The sequence below is a fragment of the Phoca vitulina genome, unplaced genomic scaffold, assembly GCF_004348235.1.
Source record: "Phoca vitulina isolate PV1807 unplaced genomic scaffold, GSC_HSeal_1.0 scaffold10, whole genome shotgun sequence".
In the NCBI taxonomy this organism is placed as follows: domain Eukaryota; kingdom Metazoa; phylum Chordata; class Mammalia; order Carnivora; family Phocidae; genus Phoca; species Phoca vitulina.
In genome coordinates this window covers 18219549-18233982 of record NW_022589713.1, presented here as the reverse complement: position 1 = coordinate 18233982, position 14434 = coordinate 18219549, and the positions used below count along the sequence as shown (strand labels likewise).

General features: G+C 55.8%; 2 protein-coding genes across 2 annotated transcripts; one reads left to right on the top strand and one right to left on the bottom strand.

The window, feature by feature from the left end:
* Nucleotides 1-6059: 6059 nt before the first annotated feature.
* On the bottom strand, nt 6060-7196 carry FOXL2 (forkhead box L2). The gene has a single exon (XM_032408343.1). It carries the CDS (start codon nt 7194-7196, stop codon nt 6060-6062), a length of 1137 nt encoding a protein of 378 aa, XP_032264234.1.
* A 648-nt stretch (nt 7197-7844) lies between these two features.
* FOXL2NB (FOXL2 neighbor) lies at nt 7845-13257 on the top strand. The gene is given in 3 exon segments (XM_032409163.1): nt 7845-7944; nt 10514-10701; nt 13252-13257. Coding segments are annotated over 3 exon segments (294 nt in total).
* Nucleotides 13258-14434: the final 1177 nt, after the last annotated feature.

The window sequence follows — 14434 nt, the reverse complement described above, 5'->3', positions numbered from 1 at the left end:
TTGCAGCGCCGCCCCCAGGCCCGCAAACGCGAGGCTCTGGCGGCGCAGGCCCAGGTCTGCGGAGCCACTGGCCCCACACGGCCCCCGCTCCCCACCCGCCCGCGGCGCCGCTGCTCGCCGCAGCTCGGCCCAACCCGCTTCCTGCGTTTGCCCCTCAGGTTTCCCGTTTCTGCACAAAGACCGAGGGGGGCCGCTCCCACTAGCTGACCTCCGCCACCTCCCGCCCGGTCGCTACCTACTGCTTTTCTGACAAAAAAAGGGGGAAAAAAAAGTCCTCAAACAGCTCCGCGTTCCAGAGGGAGGCGCCCCAAGACGGGAGGCGCCAGCCCGGGAGCCTGAGAGTGGCGGCTGCGCCTGGACTCAAGCTCCAGGCTGGGTGTCACTCCGCAGGTCAACTGGGCCTTTGTCAGAGGAAACCTCGACTATCCGGGAGGATTGCCTTAGGAGAAGAGACAGGGCTGCTGGAGTAGCCCTGGGCTAGGCCCACTGTCTGTGTCCCCAGGGCTCAGGTATTCACTGCCACGACAAACACGGTGCGCCTCTTGCTAAGAGTCAGGGGCCTGGGGCAGGGTAGACGCAATCGCCGGCGCTCTGAATTGGAAAAGTGCTCCATGGTCTGGGCTCTTGGGGGCTCAGGGGTGGCTGTGGCCCCTGGGCTAGAATGTCAGACCCTTCAGGATTACAACCCAAGGCCTGCCTTTCCTTCCTTCTTTCCTTCCTTCCTTCCTTCCTTCCTTCCTTCCTTCCTTCCTTCCTCCCTCCCTCCCCCACTCCCTCCCTCCCTCCCCCACTCCGTCCCTCCCTCTCCTACCCTCCTTCTCTTCTTTCCTCCTTCTTTCAATATGGGACGGAAAACCATATGACCATCTACTACAAAATGGGCATGCTGTTGTTAGAACATTTAATTACTTTAAAACCCTGCAAGATAGATATAATTATTTCTATTTTATAGATGAGAAAACTGAAATTCAGAATGTGTGTTTTGCTCAAGGTCACAGAGTTATTAAAGCAGGTTGCTGGGTTCTATACTAGTTTTTTTGGGCTGAACAGGCCTTGCCCCTTCCTGCACAGGCCACCTCCCTGGGCTGACACGGTCTCAGAACAAGCTTGTCAGAGCTTATCACCAAGCTGAAGCCTGTGTAGCAAACAGCCGGCACAGCAGAATGTTTTGGGGGACAATCTGCATGCAGCTCAGTCCTGTGCTTCCTGCTCCTCTGGCTGGCTGTGCCTTAACCCAGCTCCCCAAACATCAAACATTGGCCTGCAGGGTCTGTGCCACTCAGAGAGCCCAATGGGCAGCTGGGCTCAGTGCTCTCAGGTCTCTCCATAAAATTTCCAAGGCTGTTTGCCCCACAGATAGCTAGGTGACCCCTGGATGGCCCCTTCTCTTTTCAGGACCTCTGGTTTCTTAAATGTAAGCTGAGAGAGTTGGGGTCCATTCTTTTATGACAGAATGGATCCCTGTTTTCAGAAAGTAGAAAGCAGATAAGACTGCCTGGTTTTAAGAATCCTTAATTTCTTGTTGTCCCTAAGGCAGAACTGGGGGCATGAAGGTTACTCCCAACCTCTCTATGCCTCTGGTCCCCACCACACAGGAGAGGTGTGCCTTCTGGTCCCATCCTTTCCTATAGGTCTCACAGATCTACTCCAAGAAGCAGGGCCAGCCCTATGGAGGCAGCTGGACCAACAAGGCATGGTCACTACCAGCTTAGCTCCACAGAGTGGGAGTACTGCAGGGCTCCTGAGCCTGACCAAGCAGCTTCCTGGCCCCGACACCCTCCCTGGCCCAGTGGTTCTGGTGCTCCAAGCCTCCATTAAGGGAAGAGCTTATTCATGGGCGGACTTTCTTGGGTCTGACCCAGTTTCCTGACCCATTCTCTACTGCCCCACTGACTGCAAGAAGCCCTGGTCTGCCCCTGATTTCCACCCACCGCTAGGGGGCTTTTAGAAACCTGGAGCTCCAGCCTCCCTTAGTGGGAGAGCCAGGCAAGGGCAGGAGGGCACCTAACCTCAGGTGAAATATCCTGAGCTTCATGCCCACCCAAACTGGGGATGTGGGGGCAGTGAACTCTTTAATTATGTAAAGGGGAAGCAGGCCCAAGACACCCTCTGGAGTAGAGAGTGAGGCCATCCTCCCAGAAAATACCCTAGTTCCCCCCCTGCCCCTTCCACAGTTCCTTGGTGCATATATTGCACTGGCAAAGATTTTTCCCACACCCCCCTGAGAACAGGACACCTTACCCCCTTCAACCCAAGTATTTTGGCCGGGCAGTCTTAGGGGACAGGGCTGACCAAGAATTTGTGTGTAAATGTGAGGAGAGGGGTTCATATTGTCAGTGATGAGTGTGAGGGTGTTCACATGCATACAAGCACATACACACTCCCCATTCAATACCATGTGTAGCAACTCATTACCCAGGACATGCAGAAACTGGCAGGGTATTTGCATCAAACTCTAAGTTGTATTTATAGTATACCCTGACAAACATAAATACATACATCCACATGGTCCAGCCATCTAGACCAGACTATATATGCTAAGGCATAATTGCTATGTATCAGGAACTCTCTCAAATACTTTTGCTCTCACTTAGGGAATTCCTTAAATCGTCTTCTCTAGTAGAAACTAGAACGTGCAAAGGAGAGGAGAGAAAGGAAATGAGAGATGAAGAAAGTCAGCGATTGCCTCAAACTTTTAGCACTGGGGGGAAATGACCAAACTATAGAGTTATGGAGAAACCCCTAGGGCTGGAATTGGAGACAGATGTCTTCCTGTGGGCATCCATTGGGAAGTGGGGGTATAATCTGTCTCCCTTCTCTGTGTGGGATCTCTCCTCCCATCCCTGTGTAGAGCAGGAATCCCTTACCGATTCTTTCATTTCATCCTCCGTACTTGGTGAGACTGCCACTCAGCTTTGGGTGCTTCTTGCCTTTCAGCTCTTGGGGACAGAGAGAGGCTGTCCTCCAGTGCTGGCCTGGGCCAACTGCCCCTACCTCCCTGAAGCCTCTGCCCTGGAGACTTTCCTCTTTTGCTTTCTCTTGGGATAGAAGTAAGGGGGTGCCAAGGACCGACCTTGCAACAGACAGCCTCAACCAGCTCAAGCAAAGGCTCTATATGTATTCTTTGTTATCATTCAGCAAGCCAGGATTATATACCAAGGACGTAAGCGCACACATTACCAATGACTTATGAATGCAACACACACTGTGGTCCCAGTAAGCCTTCCTTGAGTATCAGGCATATGGTTATTACAATGCCCAAGATATGTGCCCTCTCCGAAGGCGAATGACAGACATACACACCTCCCATCCTGTCGCCTGGACACGACTTGCACTGTCCACACATATTTGCAGCAGGCGTAGAGTACACAGCTGCCCATGGGAGACATGTTCACACCACAGAAAGCACAGACAGACACATGCACAGCAGTCCACTTTCTTTTCCACAACTCCTCATAGTCAGACAATGGTGCAGTGGCTCACTAGAAGCACCCAGACACTAGGCCTGACCAGTCTCTTGGGCTTCCCACCCCAGCTTACCCTCCCTCTCCAGCCTGCTCCTTCCCGCTCCCGTGGCATTGGCCGGCTCCAGTGGAGGTCGCAGGGTGATGCTCCTCAGAACAGCCTGGGCTTCATCCTCCACCTTCTAGCCTCCCCAGGGATACCCAAGGGAGGAAAAGTGTCCCGAGTCAGAGCCACTTCCCTTGGGCACAACTACACATAACAGGGATCCCACCCTCATGATCCCACAGCATGACCACTAGTGTAGGATGAAGTGGGAGGCCTGCAGCCTTGGTCCCTGTCACCAGCTGGCCCTGACCTGCTGGTCAGCCTGGACCTGTGGCTCCTGCTGTCCAGGCCAAGTGGGGGCAGAGAGGGACACATGGCTGGAGTGGGGTCCAGCCCAAGCTGCACCGCAGTGGAGGGAAGAGCTGGCTGATACCTGTCATCTCATCAGCAGACTGAAGGCCGACCACCCCTAATACCCCTTGAGCTCCCAGGGCCGCAACATGGTCAAATGCCCGTGTGCCTGCGAGGAAGCACCGGTCTGAATTCGTTATTGGGAGAGTCTCAGTAGAAGAAAAGAAGGGAAAGAAAACAGATTTCTACAGCCACGCAGTATGTTCATTCCTCTCTGATACTCCTAAATCTCTTACACATAAGTCAAGGTAAATGAATTCTGATTATTAAAAAATAATAAGGCAATCAATGTAAGTCGCTCCTTACATTTGTGTAGAGGTTTGCAGCCTATAGAACATTTCCCCAAACAGGATTTTTATCTATTTGGAATAAGCTCTCCTGGTTAGTATATTTGTCTGGAAAAATAGAAACGTATGAGTTCAATATAATGAACACACAGTCCATACACCTAGTACGACTGCATAAGAGGTAAAATACAGACTTGAATAGGTGCAAAAATCCAACAAATCCTACCTACGCCCAGCGCTTGTGAACGAACCACGACTGATAAAGTCTCTTTGATGACGTTAAATAGCCACTACAGACCAGCGATGACACAGAAAACAAACAATCCCCCGGAAAACAGAGCAGCAACAACAACCACAAACGCCCTCCACTCGGGCTGCCGTCAGCCCTTATTTATCTGAAAAAGGATAAAACTTGGCTGGAAATCTCCCTCTTGTAACCAGCTGCTGAACAAACTTAGGCGAGGCAGAAATGATGTAAGTCCGTGTTAAAAGAAAGAACAAAAAATTTATTTGGGAATTGACAAGACGATAACAACAAACAAACAAAACAACAAAAGTGCTCTAGTTCTTTCTAGAAAATTTGGTCCTCCAAACGACACACTACAGAACAACCAGGTCTAGGGTTTTCGGGCCAGCCGGCTCCGGGCCACAAGCCCGCCTGGTCCGACTGCTGCCGCCTGGTCCGACTGCTGCCAGGTTTCGCATTTCTCCTGCCCAAGGTGGGAGAAGTAAGACGTTTGCAAAACAAAAATCAGAGAGAGGACGAGCCGTCCCTGCAGCGTCCGCCAGGCAGGCAATGATCTCCCGGCACTCTGAACTTGCATCGGAAGATCCGGGGAAATTTGTTTTTGATTTGTTTTTAGACAGATGGGGGGGAACCTCCCCCCAAATTCGTAAAGGAAACCAACTTTTACTGAGCATATTCTCCTACCTCTCTGAACATAGCTTTTTGAAGGCCCGACAGGAATTCTACTTCAAATCTCCTGGAAGAGATTTTCATGTTTTGCTTTAGCAAACTCCAAGGCCACAATACTTCGCCGGTTTTCCCGGTTAGTTTTTTTTTTTTCCTTAAAAAAATATTTTAAAACGTTATCTAAAACAGCCCTCCCGATCTTTTGGGCGAAACATTAGCCAGCCGCCGCGGGCCTGGAGGTGCCCGAAGCGCCGAGACGGAGAGCGGAGGACACGCAGCCTGTCTCGGAGCGGGGATGTGCTGTAAACCCTAGCGCAGGCCGCCGAGCGAGGCAGCCGGGCTCCCCGCTCGGGCCCAACCCCCGCCCCATCCAGTGGGCCCCGGCAAGCGGCTTCTGAACCGCTCCAAGAGCCTACGTGGAGCAAACACACGTTCGTCCCTTTCTCGGGCGGCGCGGGTCTCGTTGCCCGCCCGGACCGGCGCTTCCAGCCAAGGATTGCGCGGCAGCCCGGCGGGGAAAGCCGAGCGCGAGCGCACCGACCTGTGTGAGAAGGCCAAGAGGTCTGCACCGCCGACGCCCGGCTGCACCTCGGCCCCGGCACTTCCTCTCCGCTCTGAATTTTGGCATGGGGTGTCCAGCCCGGACGCCGGGGCACCGGGAGGAGACGAGGCCTGCAGAAGGCGCGCGGAGAGGCGGCCTGCAGGCGGGGGGGAGCGAGAGGGCAGAGAGGGCAGGGAGGCGAGCAACAGGAGGAGAAGCGGAGGAGACAAAAGAGGGGCGAGACGAGCTGAGGGGAGCGAGGAGGCGCAGAGGGCCTTGGACGCTGGCTCAGAAGATGGCCCCAGAGGGCGCGTGGTCCGGCCGGCGGCGGCGGCGGCTGCGGCTAAGGCCGGCGTCGCACGTCCCTGCATCCTCAAAGCCGGCGTGCGCTGGGCTCTCAGAGATCGAGGCGCGAGTGCAGCGCGCCGGTCTTGCTGTCGTGGTCCCAGTAAGAGCAATGCATCATGGCGAGCTCGGGCTGCCGGGCGCAGGCGAACTGCAGGCCCGGCGCATTGGTGGGCGCGGGCGCCGGGGGCGCGGCGGTAGCCGGGCTGGCGGGGCTGAGCTGGCCCGGGGGCGGTGCCGCGGCCCCGTGGTGCGGCGGGGCCGGCGGGGGTGCGGCGGCCGCGTGCAGATGGTGTGCGTGCGGGTGTGAGTGGGGGTGCGGCGGCGGCGGGGGCGCGGCCGGCGGGCCTCCCAGGCCGTTGTACGAGTTCACCACACCGGGAGGCAGCGCCATGCTCTGCACGCGTGAGTACGGCCCATACGAGGCGGCCGGGCCAGCCAGCCCCTTGACTACCGCGGCCGCGCCCGGGCTGCCCGGGCCCGCGGCGGCAGCGGCCGCCGCCGCCGCCGCAGCGGCCGCCGCCATCTGGCAGGAGGCGTAGGGCATGGGTGAGGGCGGCTGCGGTAGCGGCCAGGAGTTGTTGAGGAAGCCGGACTGCAGGTACTTGGGGGGCGCCAGGTAGCCATAGCCGTCGGCCCCCGCGCCCGCTACGCCGCAGCCGCCCGCGGCGCCTCCGGCCCCGAAGAGCCCCTTGCCGGGCTGGAAGTGCGCGGGCGGCGGCCGGAAGGGCCGCTTCATGCGGCGGCGGCGCCGGTAGTTGCCCTTCTCGAACATGTCCTCGCAGGCCGGGTCCAGCGTCCAGTAGTTGCCCTTGCGCTCGCCGCCGCCCTCGCGCGGCACCTTGATGAAGCACTCGTTGAGGCTGAGATTGTGGCGGATGCTATTCTGCCAGCCCTTCTTGTTCTTCTCGTAGAACGGGAACTTGGCGATAATGTACTGGTAGATGCCGGACAGAGTGAGCCTCTTCTCGGCGCTCTCGCGGATCGCCATGGCGATGAGCGCCACGTACGAGTACGGGGGTTTCTGAGCGGGGTCGGGCTTCTCCGGGGCTGTCCCGGCGCCGCCGCCTCCTCCTCCCTTGCCGGGGCTCGGCGGCGGCGGCGCCTCCGGCTCCTTGGCTGCGCGGCCGGTCTCCGGGGCCAGCAGGGCCCCCGCGGCGTCCTCGGGCTCGGGGTAGCTGGCCATCATGACAAAGCCGGCGCGCCGCGGCCAGGCAGCCCCTGCTCTTTTCCCTTGGTGCTGGCTCGGCAGAGTCCGGGCGCACAAGTCCGCTCACGGCCGAGTCTCAAACTTCTGGAGACTGCGGATGCCGCCCGTGCTCGCTCGCTGGCGGCCTCTCGCTCCGCTCCTCTCCTCTTTCCCTTCCCCTAGGGAGCGGCCGGCGGGAGTGGAGCTCAGCCTCTGGCCATGGGGAGTCCGCCCAACAGAGAGGGGCTCCGGCCCCGCCGCCCCTCCCCGCCCAGGCCAGTCCCCGCCTCGGTGGGTTTTCTTTTCGGCGCTCTTCCCCTCCCCCCACCCTCCGGTTTCCCGAGGCACGACCCGCGTCTCTGGCGGAGCTGCCTCCTGGAGTCCCTAGTGCGCCAGGAGCCTCGCTTAGTTCTGATTCGTATGGGCTCCGCCGAGTTCCGCTTGCGTCAGGCGCCTTCGCCCCTATAGCGGGGCGGCCAGTCGCGCACGGGCGAGTTCATCTCCAAGTCACTTTTTGTAAACGCCCCGCGCAGCCCGGACCAGCCTGCCCCCTCCCAGCGAGCTGAGGGGGCCCGGCGGACGACCCGGCTCACGCTCTCGCAAGCCCTTGCAATCCGCGGGTGCTCGCTCAGCGGACTGGGCCGGGAGATGCCGAGGGCCCCGGCGGGGTCCGTCCGCACTCGGCCAGTGCCCAGGGAGCTCGGGCCCTAGCGAGGAGAGGCGCGCCAAGCCTCCTCGCGGCTTTCAGGTGAAAGAAAACGACTCCCCGGCTCTGCCCTTTGCTGCGGTCTCGGGGCTAAACTTCTGGCTTGGGGCTGGGGGAGGGGCGGGACGGCGAGGGGGCCGGACGGCGGTGGGGTGGAGAGAGCTGCGCGGTGGCTTTGGGAAAATCAGCCCAGAAACGCGTGTCACTGAACCAAGAAACCTCGGCCTGGCCTAGCCTGTCCGTCGCGCTTCCAGAGTGACTGGGCCGGATGGGGCTGGGGAGACGATCGGGGAGGAGGCGCCCAGGAGCTCCGCCTGAAGCCCCTCTGCCCTTCCTTGCGCTGCCCCTAGACCTAGGGACCAGACCCCTCCTCAGAATCCGCGTTGTAATCCTACGAGTTGGATGTGTGCTTTAACAACACCAAGTAGACCCCACTCTAGTCCTGCTCCAACACGGGCGTTGCTGCGGGGCTTTGGGGGACTTCATTTGTGTGTGCACCGGTATTACATATAGAAGTCACGGGGAGGGTCTGTTCTTGAGACACGTGAGATACCAGCGGCCCAGGTGCACATGTGCTGGTGCAAAAACACAGGTATGCACACGTACAAGGTGAGATTTATATTTATGGGGTAAACATTTATGCTTACGATATGTAATGGTACATATGTGTCACCTATCAGTAAGTGTGGTTCTGGGATGTTGCATCTTCTTTCTTTTTCCTCTCTCTCTTTTCACTCTCCTACCCTCTCTCCTTTCTTCCCTTTACCCCTTTCTTTGTCAGTATTCTGTCACGGACAGGGAAGAAAAACAAGAGGCTGTGAGGGAGGCATTTATTCAAATCTCTCTCCTGACAAGACATTTGTTCTGATCTTTCTCCAGGGCTGAGGGGTGAATGCTCACCTACCTTCAGCAGAAGTCTGAATGGTTCCCAGTCACACCTGCATGCCCGGAGATCGTCTCAGGGGATATTAATGCTGGCAGGAAAGGCAACTGTGCTTTTTAACAGCTAACTTAGCCTTAACAAAAGGTCTGCAATCTTAAAGTGTGAGAGAGATGCCCATCCGGTGTTTTGAATCCTCATGCCCCAAACTGCTTGGTACTGAGGGGGCCAGGGTACTTTGGGGAGGAAGGTGGACTGAAGGGGTGTCATGCAGGGGTGTGTTTTATGTCTGGACTGGCATGGCCGGAGTGGCCGCCCCAATCCTCATTACTACCACTTCCTCCTAGGCTGCCCCATCTCTGAGGAAGCCTGAGGAGCCCTTAGTGGCCTATGGCCCCAGCACCCACGGCCACCTGCATGGGTTGCCTGCTTCCCACTCAGCTCTCTGATCTAGATTCTGAGATTAAAGCAAAGGAGGACAGGGTGATGGGGCTCTTTGGAATTCAGCATCTTGAAAATGACTCCAGAGAGGGCAGCAGGGCATTCTGGTCTGACCATTACAGTAAGAGGGAACAGGGCTCCCCTAAACTCACCTCAGTAAATACCCTCCTCTACCCACCATTGAAAATAGCTCAAAGTAGCTTGATTGTTTTCTCCCGCTGCTCCCAGTATACACCGGTGTAAGCAGCACCTCTTCAAAAACCTCTGTGGCTGTCTCCTGAGCAGGAGTGCAGGTGCTTTTCTTCTTTCTCACCCCCGTCCATGCCCAGGCTAGGGGTGGGAGTGGTGTGAGGTTTGGGGCTGCTGCAGATCCACCCTAGCACCCATCCTCCCCCTGGCCTGGGCAGGGGAAAAAACAGCTGGGTCTGGCCCCAACCTGGGGGTGTGTGTGTGCTCTCTCCTCTCCTCTCCTCTTTTTTTCTGACCACCCAGGCTGGCTCCTTGTCTCTCTCTCACCCTCACAGGCATTTCCGCTGCTGGCCTGCAGCAGCCAGGTGTAACAGCATTGTTTTGTGTGTCATCACTTCCCCGAATTCCAAACTCGGCTCCCTTTTCAGCCTTTAAAGAGAGAGAGAGAGAGAGAGAGAGAGAGAGAGAGAGAGTGTGTGTGTGTGTGTGTGTGTGTAGGAGGTGGGGGTAAAGGAAGGAGTTCCACTAAAGGATTTTCTGAGTGGACAGGTCCTGCTCCTTTCAGGTATTGATCTCTCCAGGAAGCAGTGGGGCGCGCCTTGGTTTACTTCTCAACCCTCTAGGGCCGGCTGGGTAGGGCCCCGCTTCCTGGGGAGGTCGGGATCCCGTCCGGCAGGCAGACCGCGTCGAGGCTTGTTGGGGGGGGGGGGCATCCTCTCTCCCCGCCGCATTGCGGCGACGCCGAGCCCCAGCTCAGTGACCTCGGGGCGGTGCCCACCTCCGAGGGCCGGGCGGAGCTCCTAGCCTCTCCGCCCGGTTTTCCCGGGGCCTGCAGCTGCAGCTCAGGAGCCGCCCGTGCCTTCTGCCCGTCCTCCCGCGCGGGCGCCGCGGGCTGACACGGTGCGGGAGACCCGCCGACGGGGCGCGGCCCGGCTTCCACGCCAGCCCCGCGCCCGCGAGGCCCCGACAGCCGCCGTGAGCAATTCACTCGACCCTGAGGGAGGGATGGAGGGAGACGCTTCTCTCTGCACCGCCGGGAATCCTGCAATAGGCGCCGAAGCGGCCGCGCCTCTCGGGATCCCGGCGGCCGGGTCCTGCCAGGTGAGCGGCCCAGCGGCCCCGACGCGGGCAGCGCTTCCCGGGTACGAGTCGCCTGGCCCCGCGTCGCCGCCGGCTGCTCGAACCAGGTCCCGTGGTGCCCTTTCCTGGCGGGGCCCCGAAATACCCACGGGCTTCCCGCCCTGCGCGAGGACAGAGGACCTGAGCCTGCTGCAGCCCTGTCCTTGGGGGTACGGCCTCTGCGGCGCGCGCGGCGGGAAAAGGGAAGCCTGGATGCGTTCGTTAGCACATCCCTACCCGACTGCACACCTCAACGGTCAGCACTACTCCCAGCTCCTCCTGCACCCCCATGGACGCCAGGTCTCTCTACCCCCTCACATTCCTCCATCCACTTCTCTCCAGTCAACCCTGTATCCCCTCCAGTTCTCCTTTTCCCCACTACCCTCACACACTCACCTGTTACACATACTAGTTCAGATCCTGCACATTTTGGTGGAAAACGTGTCACTCTGATGCCTGGACTTTAAGCCTCTTTACACACTCGGGCACTCAGGTATCTCAAGACACAGAGTGACCTCTTGTCTGCAAGTCTGACTCCCAGAAGCCTGTTGATTCTTTGATGTCTTTGGCCCAGGGTTAGGGTGACTGGGCTGCCACCCGGATGTTCCCTTGGTGAGGTTGCTACTCAGAGTTCTTTGGGAAGCTCAGGTGCAGAACATATCCCTGAGGCACTTTAACACACACAGACCACTCACAGGCTTCCTCTCTGTTTTGTAGCTGAACTCCCTGCCACTCCGACAGACTGCAGCCTCGAGTGGGTGCTTGGTTCTTCTGCACATACCCACACAGCACCAGGCCCCAGGCCAGCCGGTATTATTCTGCCTGGTTGGGATTAGCAGAGACACTTACCCAAATATGTGCTTGGGAGAAAGAGTGAGAGAGAATAGGGAAGTGGAGAGGGGGAGAGAGAGAGAGAGAGAGAGGAGAAGCCACTACCCATTCTGGGGAAGAACTCACAGATGAGAGCTGTTTCCAGTTGGTATCTTAGTGAATTCTACCGCCCACACCCTGTGGGTGGCTGGCCGGGGAGGTAGTAGGTTAGAGTTCTGGGCTCCTCCATACCTCACTGATGTTGGGCCTCAAGTTCACGATCACCTCTTTGCCCCAAGGAGTGTGTGCCTTACCCTTACCAGGCAGACTGCAGGGCAGTTGTAGGCATTTCTCCTGGTTGAGCCTAACTCAGGGAGAAAAGGCAGATGGGGCTGGTTCCTGGGCAATGTGGGATCTTCCCTTTCCAAAGACTTTTGGGATGCTCCCAGAGAGACAATTCTAGGGTGGCAGGAACTGCTGACCAGCTTCCTTTGGTATCCCGTGGCCATAACTCCCATGTCCCAAAGCCATTTTCTTCAGCCCTCACCCTGCCACTAGGCGCCCCCACCCCATGCTTGAGAGCGTGATATGTTGTTGTTCAAAGTTGCCTTGTTGCCTTTCTCCACACCCAGACAGTAAGTCTTGATGGGTAGAGACTCTGTCCTCCACTTGTCACTCAGTGCTTCCCACCAGGATTGACTTAATGCATTCTAATGGCATTGGAAAGTGCCTCCACTCCACAGAGAGAATTGAGAGATGCCCCTTTCCTTGTCATAAAGCTAGAATTTCCAAGAAAGGGACTGCAGGTGGGGAAGAGTGGCCGGACCATGGAGGGCCAGCTCAGGATCTGAGAGTCCCCTGGCATTTGGGACTCTCTGCTCATTATGGCGGGACAGCCACGATGCTGAACCTTAGGCAAGGACACAGGTCACCTTCCTCATGCTGAGGACCTGTGTGAGACACGTAATAAACCTTACTAGAAATAGAGTGGCCTTTGTATCTGCAGCAGCCAGCTTATAAGGTAAGGCCTGCTGTCTGGAACCACAAGAAGGCCCATGGAGGGGTGGCTGAAAGAGCCCTTCCTCTTGGTCCTCATTCCCTGCTCAAGTTTCTCTCCACAAATGGGCACCATGTAAAGAGCCTTTGTGCAGGAGGGCAGTTTTAGATGCCGATCTTTGATGAAGTCCAGAGGAAGGGGAAGAGAAGGGCCGAGTTTTGTGTTTTGCATTACTGGCCTTCTGAGGATTTCCCTCATGCCAAAATGGTGTGTGTGTGTGTGTGTGTGTGTGTGTGTGTGTGTGTGTATGCTGTGTAACTTGCATATGTAAACAATATGCATCTCAAGTATACAGCTTGATGTATTTTTATATACAATGCACCATGTAACCACCGCCCTGATCAAGATATGGAATGTTAGGGCGCCTGGGTGGCTCAGTCAGTTGAGCATCTGACTCTTGGTTTCCGCTCAGGTCATGATCTCAGGGTGGTGAGATCAAGCCCCTGAGTTGGGCTCCACACTCAGTGGGGAGTCTGCTTGAGATTCTGTCTCTCCCTCTGCCCTCCCCACTGTGCTCTTTCTCTCTCTTTCAAATAAATAAATCTTAAAAAAAAGGATATGGAATGTTAACATTTTTGACACCTCAGAAGGTCCCCTTATATTTTTTCCTCTTTAATACCTACTCCTAAGTATAACTGTATTCTGATTTCCATCACCATAGATTAACTTTGCCTGCATATAAATGGGGCATACAACATGTACTCTTTTGTGTCTGGTTTCTTCTGCATAACATATTTTTGATATCCATTCATCTTGTTGCATATGTCAGACATTAATTTCTCCTTATTGCTGTATAATATTCCACAATTTGCTTATCTGTTTGCCTATTAATGGACATTTGTGTTCTTTCCAGGTTTGAGATATCATAAATAAAACTGCTGTCAACATCTTTGTACATTTCTTTTTGTAAAGGGAATTTTAGTATTCTTGAGTGAATACCTAGGAGAATAGACATATGTGTAGTTTTAGAAGATATTGCCCAATGGTTTTCCAAAGTAGAACAAACTACAGCACTGTACAGACAGACAGACATGCTGTAACAGGGCCTTTTCCTTATAGATAGCACTCTCTAAAGACCACTGTGTACTCCAGCAATTATCATCAGCATCATTATAAAGGAATAAAATAGATACCTTTTATTAAGCACTTATTTTGAGCCAGGAAGTTTACATGCATGCTCTCATTTCATTTTTATGACAAATCCAAGGTGTTGGTACTATTCCCATTTTATAGATGAAGAAACTGAGGTACAGGGAAGTTAAGTAACTTGCCAAAGGCCCCCAGTCAATAAATGGCAGCTTGACTCTGGAGCCCTGGGTTCTGAGCCTCTGAGCCCTGAGCCTCCATTTGCTGGTGCAAGGTCAGGAAGTCCTTTCTTCCATCTGACCAAATCTAGCTGTTATTTATGAGACCCATTTCCTATAACCTCTGGTCTTCCCCATATACACTGTCACACCCAGGCCTGAGATCTTTGTACACACACATATGCACACAGTCTTTCTCATAGCCACACACACTCACTGTGAAAATGGGCATGCGGGCCAATTCAGTGAAAAACACACAGTTTGCCAAGCCCTGGGCTTAGCAACCTGAAGGTATGCCTCTCAGGTTAGGGAATTTGCAGAAGATTGGACAAGGGACAGTCCTGCTTCTGGATGCTACAGAGCAGAATTTAGAGGCCATCCTTCTCTGAGAAGAGATGGGCATTTGGTCCTCCTCCCAAATGCTGAGCCAAGCCCATGACCATGATGCTTTAGGGGCATTAGCCTGGGTATCTCTTCACCTGCAGGGTTTGTCCAGGGATGTTCATCTTCTCCTAGAAGGAGATGAGAACCTGGGGATGTTGCACCTTGCCTGGGAAAGTGTTAAGTAGGGAGGCAGATTTGTGTGGTCTGAGTTGGGAGAAAGCATGAAGTCTGGAGAACTGCACTTCCGGCAGGAGGACTTGACCGGGCCCTGCAGGCAGTGGTCACTTGGAGGAGAGCCAACAGCCTTCTTGTGGTCCTAAGGATGTTGTTACCAAGTATCCAAGCCCC

What these genes read in the sequence shown, in the direction of transcription:
- FOXL2 (XM_032408343.1), bottom strand. Translation starts at nt 7,196, where the DNA reads ATGATGGCCAGCTACCCCGAGCCCGAGGACGCCGCGGGGGCCCTGCTG.